Genomic DNA, 17304 nt, shown 5'->3' on the forward strand with positions numbered 1-17304 from the left:
AAGCTCAGGAGAGCCCCTAGGGTGCATCCAGCTCTGGCCGGGCACAGATACTAACTGAGGTCTGGAGGAGGGGCATAGAGGGAGGAGCCAGTGCACACCAGATATAGTACCTAATCTTTCTTTTAAGAGTGCCCAGTCTCCTGCGGAGCCCGTCTATACCCCATGGTCCTTACGGAGTACCCAGCATCCACTAGGACGTCAGAGAAATGTATGATACTGAACATGTCTTAAAAATGTTAATTTTACAAATTGTTTTATTTGGACCATTGTGTACGTATCTATAGTATGTACATATATAATGTAAAGAAAGAGTGAGAAACAGCGCTCTCTAGTGTAATTATTTTGTATCAAAGTAAGGCGATAAGTAGTATGTGTACCGCAATTAAATGGTAAACATGGTGATCAATATTTATTACTAGTTATTTATGTAGTGCACACATATTCTGCAGCGCTTTACAGAGAATATTTACCAATTCACATTGGTCCCTGTCTCAGTGGAGCTTACGATCTGTATTCCTTCCACATTCACACACTTACCCACGGGTGTGGTATGGCTGACCAATGGTCTCCTGACCATCGGTCAGCATACCGACGCTGGTATCTCAGCGGGGAGGGCGAGTGCAGCAAGCCCCTTGCGGGCTCGGTGACGACCTGCGGTCGCCTCGGGCTCTTCCCACGCTATGGGTGTCGTGGACACCCACGAGTGGAAATAGTCCCTGTTGGTCGGCATGCTGACCGTTGGGATAGTGAGGGGGCGGGATTTTGGGGAAGGTCATGTGACCATCGGTCTGCTGACTGCCGGTCACATGAATACCACTTCTTACACATTAGGGTTAATTTTTGTTGGAACCCAATTAACGTACCAGTATATTTTTGGATTGTGGGAGGAAACCCACACAAGTACGCGGATATACAAACTCCACACACTTAGGGCCATGGTGGGGATCTAACCCATGACCTCCGTGCAATATGGGTCTTTATGGACACTGTTGCCATCAGAGAATTACCAGGATAAACCCGGGAGTCTTCAATGAAGACCCTTCTGTGTTTCCCAATGTCAGTGCTCAGATATAGATATCTATAGTTCTCAGATATAGAAATAGTTTTCCGCATGTAGTATATATATTCCTCTACTACAGTAAACTATCGTGTGTGTGTGTGTGTGTGTGTGTGTGTGTGTGAATGTATATATTATGTGTGTGTATGTATGTATGTATGTATGTATGTGTGTGTATATAATTAAAAAAAAAATAAAAAAAAAAATATATATATATATATATATATATATATATATATATATACAAGAAATAAAATGTCTAAGGGAGCTGTGTTATACAATTATTGTATAACACAGCTCCGACATTTTATTTATTGTATTTTTATTTTTGTACTCTGTCTAACAGAGGGTACGTCATAGGGTTGAGCTCCAAACTTAGCGCAAACAAACATTAGGTCTATCCCACATTCTCACATACATACATACATACATACATACATACATACATACATACATACACATTATATATATATATATATATATATATATAATCATAATTCATGCTTCTTTCGTTTTAGCTGCATCTCCTACAGAGTTCAGGCCGCCACCTTTGCAGGGTAAGTGTTCCACTGTTAATATTATTGAAGTTAATACTGAATTGAAGTTACGTTATTCAAAGTGAAAAAATCACGTTATCGTTGTGAAATGTTGCAGAGGGTATATTTATATAGGGTGTGCTATGTTAAGTCAGCATTCAAATATCGACCTTGTCAGAACGTCGACAGTTGACATGTTTAGCTATTTAACTGTGTACTGTAGCTATTCACTTTGGTTTTCACCTGTGTTAGTTACAGATGTGCCTTACATATGAAAATATTAAAAACAAACCTGATGATATCTCAGGAAAAAAATAATTGGTTTCTCATTTGTCGGAAGGGGTTAAAAGAAAATGCGTTTTTAAAGTGTTCAATTAATTGTGCAATTTTCCTGGACCAAACTCCAGTTCTCTGTGGCCCATCCCACTGCCAGGATAGCAAAACATTACATAAGTGCCCGTAGGCGATTATCTCCTAGATAATTGGCATTCGGTTCTGCGGAAAGTTTTTTTTTTTTTTTTTTAACAAAGTTACTGTATGTCCTGCTGTACAGTACCAGGCAGTACAGTTGTGTCCTGCTGAATCTTGGGCAGCGTGCTCCTGGCAGCACCTGACCATTGCTGGTCCTTGTGTAACAATCAGGCACCTTAGCAAGTGGTTCCTGGTTGGTAGACTGTTCGTGCACAATATTCACTATAGAGCACTGCACATTGGAAGCAGTGGGGGTCATTCCGAGTTGTTCGCTCGCTAGCTGCTTTTAGCAGCATTGCACACGCTAGGCCGCCGCCCCCTGGGAGTGAATCTTAGCATAGCAGAATTGCGAACGAAAGAGTAGCATAATTGCGAATAAATAATTCTTAGCAGTTTCTGAGTAGCTCGAGACTTACTCCTACACTGCGATCAGCTCAGCCTGTTTCGTTCCTGGTTTGACGTCACAAACACGCCCTGCGTTCGGCCAGCCACTCCCCCCGTTTCTCCAGACACTCCCGCGTTTTATCCTGGCACGCCTGCGTTTTTCGCACAATCCCAGAAAACGGTCAGTTTCCGCCCAGAAACACCCACTTCCTGTCAATCACACTCCGATCACTTCAGCGATGAAAATTCTTCGTTTGGATGTGAGTAAATCTACTAAGTTTTGTGCTAAAATACTTAGCGCATGCGCGCTGCGTACCATGCGCATGCGCATTTTTGCCTTAATCGCTCCGTTGCGAAAATCGGCAACGAGCGAACAACTCGGAATGACCCCCAATGACCCGTGCGCGCTGCTGCTATTTTATGTTTCATTTGTTTTCTTACTCTCATCCTTGTAAAGTCAGGACTGGTGCTGAGAGGGTAATTTTTTTATTTTTTCAAATCCAAGCAGTATTGTCTGATGATCTCATTTTCTGGGGCTTCATGAAATTCTTATCCTGTCATGCTACAAGTATATATTACATTTGTCAAAAAAATTACAATCTAAAATGTATTTGAGTGTAGTTTTTGTCATAAATGTTTGCGCTAAAATTGGATTTACAATAGCTTTCTGATGCTTGTTTACTGTATGTGCACATAATCATTTAGTAGGCAACAAGTTTGAAATCCCAGTGGATTTGCATAATTGTACCCCACCAATTTGCTAAGCTATAAAACTGCTGCAAAAAATGCTGTGAAACTACAATGTAGCATAGAAAACACTGTCCCAATGTATAGAAATCTCCAAATTTACTAAAACTAGCCACAATCCCACTCAAGAAAAAAAGAAAACGATCTGCCTCCGATAGACATGATTGTGGAACGTGCTGCAAAGATTCCTATGGTCTGTGTAGCCTTACTTCTTCTTCTTTTTTTTTCATATTTGTGAAGACCACAGAAACTGTGTGTTTTTCCATTAAAATGTTAGCCAATTTTTGTGTGTGTGAGGGGGGTCAACAATTCTTTAGTATGTGTGTATGTGAATATCAGTGCCGTAACTAGACATTTTAGCGCTGTGTGCAAGATACAGCGTCATCCGCCCCCTCATTATTTAAAATAGGGTCCATGCGTATCAAAAATATAGGGGCATGGCTTCATGGGGAAGGGACGTGGCCACAAAATAATACCAATTCATGTTACGCTGCACAGTAGTCACCATTATTCAAATGATGCCACACAGTAGAGCCACTACACCAGGTAGAGCCCTTTTCCACATTACGCCAGGTAGTCCCCTTTTTACTAGAGATGAGCAGGTTCGGTTCTCGGAGAACCTACCCCTACCGAACTTTGCCTTCTGAGCCCGGATCCGAGTCCGGCTTGGGTTTTCCCGCCTGACTCTGAAACCCGAACGCAGGAAAACGTCATCATCCCGCTGTCGGATTCTCGCGGGATTTGGATTCCATATAAGGAGCCGCGCGTCGCTGCCATTTTCACTCCAGTCTTGGAGAGTGTATAGAGAGGACGTGTCCTCAGTTTTCAGTGTCTGTGTGTTGGGGCGGGAAAGTGGGGTGGCAAGTGTTGACCAGTCCAGTGTAGTCACTCAGTGTTTTGTGCTGCATCAGTCCAGCCATTCACAGTGTTGGTGTTCTCTGCTGCCATATATCCAGTCTAGCTGTATAAGTGGTGCTGTGTTGTGCAGACCAGTCCAGTGTAGTCAGTGTATTGTGCTGCATCAGTCCAGCCAGTCACAGTGTTGGTGTTCTCTGCTGCCATATATCCAGTGTAGCTGTATAAAGTGGTGCTGTGTTGTGCAGACCAGTGGTAGTGTCCTGTGTCATCGGTAATTCCAGTGACGATATACGCTGCTGCTATATGTCCACTGCTGCAGTATAACAATTATAACAAAAACCTGTTGTGCTGCATCAGACCAGTGGTAGTGCCCTGTCTCATCAGTCATTCCTGTGCCGCATATTGTCTCATATAACTCCCAAAAAATAATGGCAAACAAAAATTTTGAGGAGAAAATAGGGAAAGATCAAGAAGAACCACTTCCTCCTAGTGCTGAAGCTGCTGCCGCTAGCCATAACATAGACGATGAAATGCCATCAACGTCGTCTGCCAAGGCCGATGCCCAATGTGATAGTAGAGGGCGTGTAAAATCCAAAAAGCCAAAGTTCAGTAAAAAGAACCAAAAACATTTTTTTAATTGTCTGTGGAGAAACGTAAACTTGCCAATATGCCATTTACGACACGGAGTGGCAAGGAACGGCTGAAGCCCTGGCCTATGTTAATGACTAGTGGTTCAGCTTCACATGACGATGGAAGCCCTCATAACTGAGGCCTTGACACTTATGTTGGTGTTAGACGTGAATCCGGTATCTGCCATTAGTGCAGTGGGATTTAGACAATTGATGGAGGTATTGTGTCCCCGGTAACAAATCCCATCTAGATTCCAGTTCACTAGGCAGGCGATAGCGAGATTTTGCCATTTAATTCCAGTGATTTGGACGTATAATTACAATGATTTTGGCAATTAATTTCAGTGATTTATAATTATTAATTCCAGTAATCTTGCCAATTAATTCCAGTGATTTGGACGTATAATTACAGTGATTTTGCCAATTAATTTCAGTGATTTACAATTTATTAAGTACAGTGATCTTGCCAATTAATTCCTGTGATTTGGACGTATAATTCCAGTTGGAATTGTTTGCGTCGCTTGGCTTAGTCATACAGCTACCTCATTGCACCTCTTCAACATCTTTGCATGAGGTGCTGTTCAGGGCCTTTTTTTCTTAATATCTGCCCTCTTGTCTGCCACTGCAGTGCCACTCCTAGATGGGCCAGGTGTTTGTGTTGTCCACTTGTGTCGCTTAGCTTAGTCATCCAGCAACCTCGGTGCCACCTTTTGGACTAAAAACAATATTGTGAGGTGTTCAGAATAGACTGGAAATGATTGTTATTGAGGTTAATAATACCGTAGGATCAAAATTACCCCCAAATTCTGTGATTTTTGCTGTTTTTGTGTTTTGTTTTGTTTTTTTAAAAATCATCCAGATCCAAAACCAAAACATGAAATGGTGGTTTTGGCAAAACCAAGCCAAAACCAAAACACGAAGTGGAATTAGAACCAAAACACGAAAAGTGCCCGCCGCACAGCTCTACTTTTTACACATTGCAGCAGGCAGAGTCCCTGTTTTACACATTACGGCAGGCAGTTCAAAGAAAATTGGTGCCCCCTGCTCCATACTTAATATAGGGCAGTGTGCACCGAAGGCGCGCGTCAGTAGCGTCCGTCCGTCACATTACACGACACAGTAGCATCCGTCAGTCACATTACCAAGCACGGTAGTGGCCGTCAGTCACACTACACGACACAGTAGCGACAGTCAGTCACACTACACGACACAGTAGTGACTGTTAGTCGCATTACACGACACATTAGCGTCCGTCAGTCACATTACACGACACGGTAGCGACCATCAGTCACTTTACACTGCACAGTATTACCCCTTACACACATTCCGGCAGATAGATAGAGTGAGTGTGTGTAAAGAGAGTGAGAGTGTGTGTTGCACCCCCTTCCCCTACTCAGAAATTAACTATTGCACTACTTACATATACATAGCTTGTCCCATCTGCACTGACACTCAGCTGACGGCTTCTGTGTCCCTCTCCAGTCCACACACTACTGGATGCGCTGGAGGGGCATGGGAAGTGAGTGGGAGGGGCCTCGGATGCCCACTCATGGGGACAAGATAGCTGCAGCCAGAGAGGGGGACTAAGGAGAGCGCGCACCCTATCTCCATGCTCCAGGCATGGTTGCAGTGCAGAAGGAGTGATGCCCACTCACAGGGACAAGATAGCTGCAGCCGGAGAGGGGAGCCTGTGGACGGGCAACGCTACCCGGCTAGGTGTCTATTGTAGGCGTGAGAAGGAGCTGGGCTGCGCACCTCACCGAGGGCAGCGCTGCAGCTAGTGGCAGTGGCTATGGAGCTCTATTTTACAGTAGGCAGTAGTAAAGCTGCCCTGCGGATTTTGCCGGCGGTACTGCGCCCACAGTGCACATGCGCTGTGTACCAGGCACCGCTGGCACACACCTAGTTACAGCTCTGGCGCGTGTGTGTGTGTATGTATATATTATATGTGGGTGTGTGTATGTATATGTATGTATGTGTATGTATATATATATATATATATATATATATATATATATATATATATATATATATATATAAAAATATAGTGTGTGTGGGAAAGCAGAGGTGCAACACTCACGGCTTCATAAAAGATACAGCTGTGAGTGCCACACCTCTGATCTTCTATATTGTGAGTGCATCGGCTGCAGTTGCTATTTTGGTTACTGGGTTGGGTGTGCCAGACAATGGACTCACACACTATCTCTATTATAATGTGTGTGTTTATGTGTGTGTGTGTGTATATATGCATGTATGTATATATATATATATATCTATCGGTGGCACTCTGGAAAAAACAACATGAAGCAAGCCTGGCTGTTTCACCAACGTTTCAATGCCATGATGAAAATGCTTCTGGCATTGAAACGTTGGTGAACCTACCAGGCTTGCTTCATGTTGTTTTTACCTGAGTGCCACCGATTTTTAACCTGCACAGACCCTGGGGACCAATGCAGCACTTTTAAACCATGTTAGAATTGTAGTTTTAGAAGATTGCGATCAATGGTGGGTTCTGTTTAGAGGGTCAAAATTACATTTAGTAAATACTGTGGTTTTTACATAGTCTTTCTGCAGTGGGATACATCGGTTTCTAAACCCTTTTAAACTTGCTGCCTAGTACGTTTAGTCCTTAATTCCAGTCACTGTTAGGATTCAGTTTTGTTTTTGAAGACAAATGTACAGTTGTAAAACGGGGTGTAGTATGGAATGCCGGCGGCCAGGCTTCCGGCGACCAGCATACCGACGTCGGGAGCCCGACCGCCGGCATACCGATAGCGTGGCGAGCGCAAATGAGCCCCTTACGGGCTCGCCACGCTGCGGGCATGGTGGCGCGCTCCACGCTATTTATTCTCCCTCCATGGGGGTCGTGGACCCCCATGAGGGAGAAAATCTGTCGGTATGCCAGCTGTCGGGATTCCGGCGCCGGTATACTGTGCGCCGGGATCCCGACAGTCGGCAACCTGAAGACCACCCATAAAACGTATAGTTTTTTTTTATTTCTTTTTTTATTTATTTATTCTAAATTCTTAAACTGTTATGTGAATATAATATGTGTATGCTCTGAGGACTAAACAAATGTTAACAGTCCAACTGAAAGAAAGAACATGGTACCATATTGCCCCAAGTGAAGCCATCCTTACAAATAAGGTTATGATCTGCCCCAAATTGCATAAGTTGGGCATACAATATACAATTATCTGGCTGGTTGGAATGAAAATCTGGTAATGGGTGAGAGCAAATGACAATTGACCATTTGCTCCCGAATACTGGAAAATGGACAAATCATGTCGTTCAGATCAATTGGTATGAATGATCGTTTTTGTTCGTTTTCCAGTGTTTGGGAGCAAATGGTCTATTGTCATTTGCTCTCGTCCATTACCAGATTTTCATTCCAATCAGCCAGATCTGGCAGATGATCTTTCAGATGATTGTATTGTGTATGCCCAGCTTTATAGTCTTAATAGAAATGGCTTTTCATCTTCACAGAAAATACATATTTTTTATACAATTTCACGTGTGTTTTACAGAGTCTTACCAGAATATGGAAGTGAAACATAATGAAGACAAACGGTTCTTCAACTTTTTCCGTAGAAGTACTAAAAAGAAACGTGACCAGGTAATGTAAATTTGTCTATTTTAATACGATATTCTTCTTATATAGTAAAAAATCCGGTATATTATAACTCTGCAAACTCTACCCCAACTTGTACAACTGGAATTTTCTTTGTTACAGTGCTTGGATCATACATTTATCACTTATTCCAGAGAACAATAGAATCATTGGAGAAGGGGGGTACAAGGGTTTCACACCTATATACACAAATAGGTGCTCCGGGAAGTATATTGCAACTGCAAACAGGAAGAAAGACAAAAAGTTCTTCTCTATGGGGCATACTGCAGATGTGACCTCATACATCTACCACAATGCGCCATACAGCGCAAAATGCCTGTTGCGAGTGTGCTATCAGGTCCTGTGCAACTCCGCTAGTATCGAGCATCTTTGTTTTTGTTTTTTTTGCCTAAAATGCGTCCTAGATGCAATGCGATGCAGCTAGGACACACCAGCAGACTGTGCTGATTAATTTGATATGAGAAACCTGTATACAGTATCTGTGTGTGTGAATGAGTCAACAGATCTTGGTGTGTATAAAAGCCAAAGCCACTGCATCGTAGCAGTTTGGATGCGGATTCAGAGACTCAGCCATATGCAGATATACAAATGTCGCATATCAAATTAGTACAGTATCCTGGCGCGTCCTATCAGCATCGTGTTGCGTCTAAAATACATTTTCTGCAAAGAAATATGCCTGATGCTAGCGGACTCTCACGGGACCTAGTGCGCCAAGAGGGGCTGATTGGTGCGACTGCAGCAAAGATGTATGAGGACACATCTGTATATACAGTATCAATGCATACAATTCAGAAGCTTTATTAGATAAGACTCGCCTAAACATTACGTACATAAAACATATATAGGGCAGTATTGGTAAATGGGTATCTCAATGTCAGTCTAATTATATTTCTCTAACGTCCTTGAGGATGCTGGGACTCCGTAAGGGCCATGGGGAATAGACGGGCTCTGCAGGAGATAGGGCACTTTAAGAAAGCTTTGGACTCTGGGTGTGCACTGGCTCCTCCCTCTATGCCCCTCCTCCAGACCTCAGTTTTACACTGTGCCCAGAGCGAGATGGGTGCACTGCAGAGAGCTCTCCAGAGTTCTCTGCCTAGAAGCATTTTTGTTTAGATTTTTTTTTTTTCTACCTTTTACTACTTTTTCACAGGGAGCACTGCTGGCAACAGGCTCCCTGCATCGAGGGACTGAGGAGAGAGGAGCAGACCTTCTTGTCAAAGATAGGCTCTGCTTCCTCGGCTACTGGACACCATTAGCTCCAGAGGGGGTGAACGCAGGTTCTTACTGGGCGTCCACCCCCGGAGCCGCGCCGCTGTTCTCGTCACAGAGCTAGAAGTACAGAAGACAGAAGTCGTCAGGCGGCAGAAGCCTTCAGGTTCACTGAGGTAACGCACAGCACTGCAGCTGTGCGTCATTGCTCCCATACGCCTTACATACTCCGGTCACTGTAAGGGTGCAGGGCGCAGGGGGGGGGGGGGGCGCCCTGGGCAGCAATATAAACCTCTGCATGGCAAAAAGACTATATACATGTACAGGTGGGCTCTGTACATGTATATAAAAGAGCCCCCGCCATATTTTACTAAGTTTGAGCGGGACAGAAGCCCGCCGCCGAGGGGGCGGGGCTTCTCCCTCAGCACTTACCAGCGCCATTTTCTCTCCACAGCACTGCTGAGAGGAAGCTCCCCGGACTCTCCCCTGCTTACACACGGTGAAAGGGTGCTTAAAAGAGGGGGGGGGGGGCACATAATTGGCAGTTTACATATTATACAGCGCTGCTGGGGAAAAACATTTTGTGTTGGTCTCCAGGGTTATTGCGCTGGGGTGTGTGCTGGCATACTCTCTCTCTGTCTCTCCAAAGGGCCTTGACAGGGATACTGTCTTCAGGAAAGGGGTTCCCTGTGTGTGTGTGTGAAGTGTGTCGGTACGCGTGTGTCGACATGTTTTACGAGGAAGGCTCGCTTAATGTGGAGGGGGAGTGCTTGAATGTCAGGTCGCCGTCGGCAACGCCGACACCGGAATGGGTGGATATGCTGAATGTCTTGAATGCAAATGTCAATCTATTGCATAAAAGATTAGACAAGGCAGAAGCTAGGGATCAGTCAGGTAGCCAGTCCATGCATGTCCCTGGGGCGCCAGGTCCTTCGGGGTCTCAGAAGCGCACCATATCCCAGATCGATGACACAGATACCGACACAGATACTGACTCTAGTGTCGACTATGAAGATGCTAAATTACAGCCGAAGGTGGCTAAGGGTATACGGTACATGATTATTGCCATTAAAGAGGTTTTGCATATTACTGAGGAACCCCCTGTCCCTGACACGAGGGTACACATGTATAAAGGGAAAAAGCCTGAAGTCACTTTTCCATCCTCATTTGAATTAAGTGACTTGTGCGAAAAGGCTTGGGAATCTCTGGATAGGAGACCACAAGTTCCCAAAAGGATTCTCATGGCGTATCCTTTTCCACAAACTGATAGGATACGCTGGGAATCTTCGCCAAAAGTTGACAAGGCGCTGACACGTTTGTCCAAAAAGGTGGCACTGCCTTCTCAGGATACGGCTTCCCTCAAGGAACCTGCTGATCGCAGGCAGGAAATTACCTTAAAGCACATTTACAATCATTCCGGTACTATTGCTCGACCGGCTATGGCGTCGTCCTGGGTTTGTAGTGCGGTTGTGGCATGGGCAGATTCCTTATCTACGGAAATTGACACCTTAGATAGGGACGCCATTCAAATGACCATAGAGCATATCAGAGATGCTGCCTTGTATATGAGGGATGCTCAGAGAGACATTTGTTTATTAAGCTCCAGAATAAATGCTATGTCTATTTCTGCTAGGCGGCTCTTGTGGACCCGACAGTGGACGGGAGATGCCGATTCAAAGCGGCATATGGAGTCCTTGCCTTACAAAGGGGTGGAGTTGTTTGGAGACGGCCTCTCGGATCTTGTCTCTACGGCTACGGCTGGTAAGTCAAATTTCTTACCTTATGTCCCCCCGCAGCATACAAAAAAGGCACCTCATTATCAAATGCAGTCCTTTCGTTCCAATAAGAGCAAGAAGGTACGGGGATCGTCCTTTGTTGCCAGAGGGAAAGGCAGGGGAAAAAAGCTGCACACAGCTAGTTCCCAAGAGCAGAAGTCCTCCCCTGCGTCTGCAAAGTCCACCGCATGACGCTGGGGCTTTCCAAGGGGAGGCAGGTCTGGTGGGGGCTCGTCTTCGGTTTTTCAGCCACGTCTGGGTTCACTCGCAGGTGGATCCCTGGGCATTAGAGATTGTTTCTCAGGAATACAGGCTGGAATTCAAAGACTTGCCTCCTCGCCGATTTTTCAAATCTGCTCTGCCGGCTTCCCCGTCAGAGAGGGAGCTAGTGTTGGCAGCAATCCAAAAATTGTATATTCAACAGGTGATTGTCACAGTTCCTCATCTCCAGCAAGGAGAGGGATATTACTCAACCCTGTTTGTGGTCCCGAAACCGGATGGTTCGGTCAGACCCATTTTAAACCTGAAATCTCTGAACCTGTGTCACAACTGAGGGCTGGAACTGACCAGGGGGAAGCCTCAGTTATAGGGGCTGAGGTATATGTGTACCTGGGAGGCAGTACAGGGTCCTTGGACATGCAGGGAATCTTTAGAACAAATGCCCGAAGGCGTGACCAAGACAACGAAGGAAAGTTCAAAGGTTTTATTAAACACAGTTCAGAGGAATACTGATGATAGCAAACCGATGGTGACTTGGGATCGATGGCGGAACACCGATGATGACTTGGGATCGATGGCGGAACACTGGTGACTTGGGATCGATGGCGGAACACCGATGGTGACTTGGGATCGATGGCGGAACACCGATGGTGACTTGGGATCGATGGCGGAACACCGATGGTGACTGGAGATCGATGGTGGAACACCGATGGTTACTGGCAGGGCAGAGCACTGCTGGAAGCTGGTGTCGGTAACTGCCAGTCACAGGATGCAATGATGAGACACTGCAGAGTCAGGCTGTACTGCAGAGAAAGTCCATGGGAGGACTGCACACTGGAATCACTGAAGACAGTTGAAGCACTGACCATCTTTCCAGCCCAGGAACAAGATATTTATACCAGCTGGGAAACAGGGATTGGCTGGCTGATTAAGCAGAGTCTAGAGTGCAGCTGCTGGGTAATTAGGTAGAAACCAGAGTGCAGCTGATAGGCTGAAAAGCAACATGTGATGAAAGCAAACATGGCTGCGCCCATGTTTGCTTTTGGAGGGAAAGATTGTTTGTAACTTGAATGTGAGCTTTAACCATGAAGCTGCCAGAATCACAGTGAAGAGTTTTGAGACAATGAGATGCAGCGTGCTGCATGCAGACAGTGCAGATGGAATCCAGGCTTGGAACACTGGGACAGTCTCAGGAGGCATTTGGAAGGTAAATACTGATAAGGAATTACCTGGATCGTGACAGCACCCCCTCCTTTAGGAGTGGCCCCAGGACACTTCTTATAAGTTCTTTACCTGAACAAACGGAAGAATCTAGATTGAATCCTGATGAACTTGAACTGGCTGGAACCAGAGGAGTCTTCGGATTGACGGTTGAATCAGCTGGAACTGAAGGAGTCTTTGGCCCTACGGATGGAACCGGATTGGGTCCAGAGATATCGGAATCAGCTGGAACCGAAGGAATCTTTAGACAGACGGATGGAACCGGATTGAGTCTAAAGACAGTTGAATCAGCTGGAACTGAAGGAGTCAGAATCCGGTTAGAACCGGAATGAGTGGTATCCGAGTGTTCAGTTAGACCATCCTGGACCTGGTCCATGCTGGATGCCAACAGGGTGGTGCTCTCTGAAGACGGCAAACAGGAGTTCATAACCGCATCTGTTGCACAAAAATTTCCATCTGGGAACTTGGCTCTGGATACTTCCCTTGGGACTGAAACTTTGGTGACCTCTCCTGGGGTTGATGAATCAGACACCTCTCTCAGGGTTGTTTTCTCCAGCACCCCTCCTGGGGTTGACAGATCAGAAACTCCTTTTTGAGAAGACTCATATGCCCCTACTAGAGCTTGAACATTGCATACCCCTCCTTGGGCTGTAGACACAGACGCCCCTCCTTGGGCTGTAGACACAGATGCCCCTCCTTGGGCTGTAGACACAGATGCCCCTCCTTGGGCTGTAGACACAGATGCCCCTCCTTGGGCTGTAGACACAGATGCCCCTCCTTGGGCTGTAGACACAGATGCCCCTCCTTGGGCTGTAGACACAGACGCCCCTCCTTGGGCTGAGTAAAGAGCATCATCATTCCAGGAAAGTTCGGACGCTAGGATCTGGTACTGTACCAGATATTTACCGACTGTTCGTGTCCCCTGACGTAGCCGGAGGATATCAGAGGAGGCAGAGGTCACACGACCTGGTTCATCAAAGATGCGCCTGAAGGTTGCCACGAAATCTGCATATGAAGAGAGCAGGGCATCAGACTTCTCCCATAGAGGTGATACCCAATCGAGGGCGGAGCCACTGAGGAGGGAGATGATGTAAGCAACCTTGATGTGGTCAGTTGGGAAACTGCCAGGCTGTAACTCAAAATATATCTCACACTGATTTAGGAAACCCCGACAGGCTTTTGGGGAACCATCAAACTTGGCAGGTGTCGGTAAATGGAGACAAGGAGCAGAAACGGGAATGATGGGTGGGGATACCACCAAAGGTACTGCAGTCGGCACACTGGACGCCCCTGAACCACGGAGGGTTACTTGTATTCCATCCAGCCGAGAGGAGAGGTCCTGGAGACAGCGGATCACATGGCCCTGTGCAGTCTCCTGACGTTCAAGGCAGGCTGCAAGTTCTTTCATCGGCCTGGTCGCTTGGACCTGGTCTCCGGCCGGATCCATTGGGTCAGTGCTTACTGTCACAACTGAGGGCTGGAACTGACCAGGGGGAAGCCTCAGTTATAGGGGCTGAGGTATATGTGTACCTGGGAGGCAGTACAGGGTTCTTGGACATGCAGGGAACCTTTAGAACAAATGCCCGAAGGCGTGACCAAGACAACGAAGGAAAGTTCAAAGGTTTTATTAAACACAGTTCAGAGGAATACTGATGATAGCAAACCGATGGTGACTTGGGATCGATGGCGGAACACCGATGGTAACTTGGGATCGATGACGGAACACCGATGGTAACTTGGGATCGATGGCGGAACACCGATGGTGACTTGTGGTCGATGGCGGAACACCGATGGTGACTTGGGATCGATGGCGGAACACCGATGGTGACTGGATATCGATGGTGGAACACCGATGGTTACTGGCAGGGCAGAGCACTGCTGGAAGCTGGTGTCGGTAACTGCCAGTCACAGGATGCAATGATGAGACACTGCAGAGTCAGGCTGTACTGCAGAGAAAGTCCATGGGAGGACTGCACACTGGAATCACTGAAGACAATTGAAGCACTGACCATCTTTCCAGCCCAGGAACAAGATATTTATACCAGCTGGGAAACAGGGATTGGCTGGCTGATTAAGCAGAGTCTAGAGTGCAGCTGCTGGGTAATTAGGTAGAAACCAGAGTGCAGCTGATAGGCTGAAAAGCAACATGTGATGAAAGCAAACATGGCTGCGCCCATGTTTGCTTTTGGAGGGAAAGATTGTTTGTAACTTGAATGTGAGCTTTAACCATGAAGCTGCCAGAATCACAGTGATGAGTTTTGAGACAATGAGATGCAGCGTGCTGCATGCAGACAGTGCAGATGGAATCCAGGCTTGGAACACTGGGACAGTCTCAGGAGGCATTTGGAAGGTAAATACTGATAAGGAATTACCTGGATCGTGACAACCTGTACTTGAAGAGGTTCAAGTTCAAAATGGAATCACTCAGGGCGGTCATCGCCAGCCTGGAGGGGGGGGATTGGATGGTGTCCCTGGACATAAAGGATGCTTACCTTCATGTTCCGATATTCCCCTCGCATCAGGCGTTCCTGAGATTTGCAGTGCAGGACTGTCACTACCAATTTCAGACGTTGCCGTTTGGGCTTTCCACGGCCCCGAGAATTTTCACCAAGGTAATGGCGGAAATGATGGTGCTCCTGTGCAGGCAGGGCGACACAATTATCCCATACTTGGATGATCTCCTCATAAAGGCGAGATCTCGGGAGAGGTTGCTGGACAGCGTGTCTCTGTCCATGAAAACGTTGCAGATACACGGCTGGATTCTCAATATACCGAAGTCCCAGCTAGTCCCTACAACGCGTCTGACCTTTTTGGGGCTGATTCTAGACACAGACCAGAAAAAGGTTTTTCTTCCGATCGAAAGGGTTCAGGAACTCATAGCCATGGTCAGGAACCTATTAAAACCAAAAAAGGTTTCAGTGCATTATTGCATGCGGGTCCTGGGGAAGATGGTGGCTTCCTACGAGGCCATCCCTTTCGGCAGGTTCCATGCGAGGACTTTTCAATGGGACCTCTTGGACAAGTGGTCCGGGTCCCATTTACAAATGCATCAAAGGATCACCCTGTCTCCCAGGACCAGGGTATCTCTCCTGTGATGGTTGAACAATGCTCACCTACTAGAAGGTCACAGGTTCAGCATTCAGGACTGGGTCCTGGTGACCACGGACGCAAGCCTCCGAGGCTGGGGAGCAGTGACACTGGGAAGAAATTTCCAAGGTCTCTGGTCAAGCCTAGAGTCTTGTCTCCACATCAACGTCCTGGAGTTGAGGGCCATATACAACGCCCTGCGTCAAGCGGAGGAATTGCTTCTGAGAAAACCGGTTCTGATTCAGTCAGACAATGTCACGGCAGTGGCTCATATAAACCGCCAAGGCGGAACAAGGAGCAGAATGGCCATGGCAGAAGCGACCAGGATTCTACGCTGGGCGGAAGGCCATGTAAGCGCGCTGTCAGCGGTGTTCATCCCGGGGGTGGACAACTGGGAGGCGGACTTCCTCAGCAGGCACGACCTGCATCCGGGAGAGTGGGGACTTCATCAAGAAGTCTTCGCACAGATCACGGATCGTTGGGGACTGCCTCAAATGGACATGATGGCATCCCGTCTCAACAAAAAGCTAAAGCGATATTGCGCCAGGTCAAGGGACCCTCAGGCGGTAGCGGTAGACGCTCTGGTGACACCTTGGGTGTTCAGATCGGTCTATGTGTTTTCTCCTCTTCCTCTCATACCCAAGGTGTTGAGAATAATACGAAGAAGCAGGGTCAGAACAATACTCATTGTTCCGGATTGGCCACGGAGGACTTGGTACCGGAGCTGTAAGAGTTGCTTGCAGGGGATCCGTGGCCTCTTCCTCTAAGGCAGGACCTGCTGCGGCAGGGGCCCTGTCTGTTCCAAGACTTACCGCGGCTGCGTTTGACGGCATGGCGGTTGAACGCCGGATCCTAGCGGAAAAAGGGATTCCGGAGGAAGTCATTCCTACCCTGATCAAGGCTAGGAAAGATGTGACGTTAAAACATTATCACCGTATATGGCGGAAATATGTTTCTTGGTGTGAGGCCAGAGCTGCTCCTACGGAGGAGTTCCATTTGGGCCGTCTACTTCACTTCCTTCAAACAGGAGTGACTTTGGGCCTAAAATTAGGGTCCATAAAGGTCCAGATTTCGGCCTTATCCATTTTCTTTCAAAGAGAATTGGCCTCTATTCCTGAAGTACAGACCTTTGTGAAGGGAGTGCTGCATATTCAGCCTCCCTTTGTGCCTCCGGTGGCGCCTTGGGATCTTAACGTGGTGTTACGTTTCCTCAAGTCACCTTGGTTTGAACCACTCAAAACTGTGGAGTTGAAATACCTCACGTGGAAAGTGGTCATGTTGTTGGCGTTAGCTTCGGCAAGACGTGTTTCCGAATTGGTGACTTTCTCACATAAAAGAAGCCCATACTTGGTTTTTCACGTGGATAGGGCGGAGTTGAGGACTCGCCCTCACTTTCTGCCAAAAGTGGTCTCATCTTTTCATGTGAACCAACCTATTGTCGTGCCTGTGGCTACACGGGACTTGGAGGATTCCGAGTCCC

The 17304-nt window shown here is 46.8% G+C and overlaps 1 protein-coding gene across 4 annotated transcripts in view; it reads left to right on the forward strand.

Annotated features, from left to right (window-relative positions):
- The window catches only part of COBLL1 (cordon-bleu WH2 repeat protein like 1), a 275238-nt gene that overhangs the window by 173337 nt on the left and 84597 nt on the right, over positions 1 to 17304 (forward strand). For all 4 annotated transcript variants that reach the window (XM_063933618.1, XM_063933617.1, XM_063933620.1 and 1 more), the window contains 2 exons: positions 1576 to 1614; positions 8210 to 8298. In XM_063933618.1, coding sequence (XP_063789688.1) covers positions 1576 to 1614; positions 8210 to 8298 — 128 coding nt within the window. The remainder of the gene's footprint in view (positions 1 to 1575; positions 1615 to 8209; positions 8299 to 17304) is intronic.

The sequence above is a fragment of the Pseudophryne corroboree genome, chromosome 7 (assembly GCF_028390025.1).
Source record: "Pseudophryne corroboree isolate aPseCor3 chromosome 7, aPseCor3.hap2, whole genome shotgun sequence".
NCBI classification, from domain to species: domain Eukaryota; kingdom Metazoa; phylum Chordata; class Amphibia; order Anura; family Myobatrachidae; genus Pseudophryne; species Pseudophryne corroboree.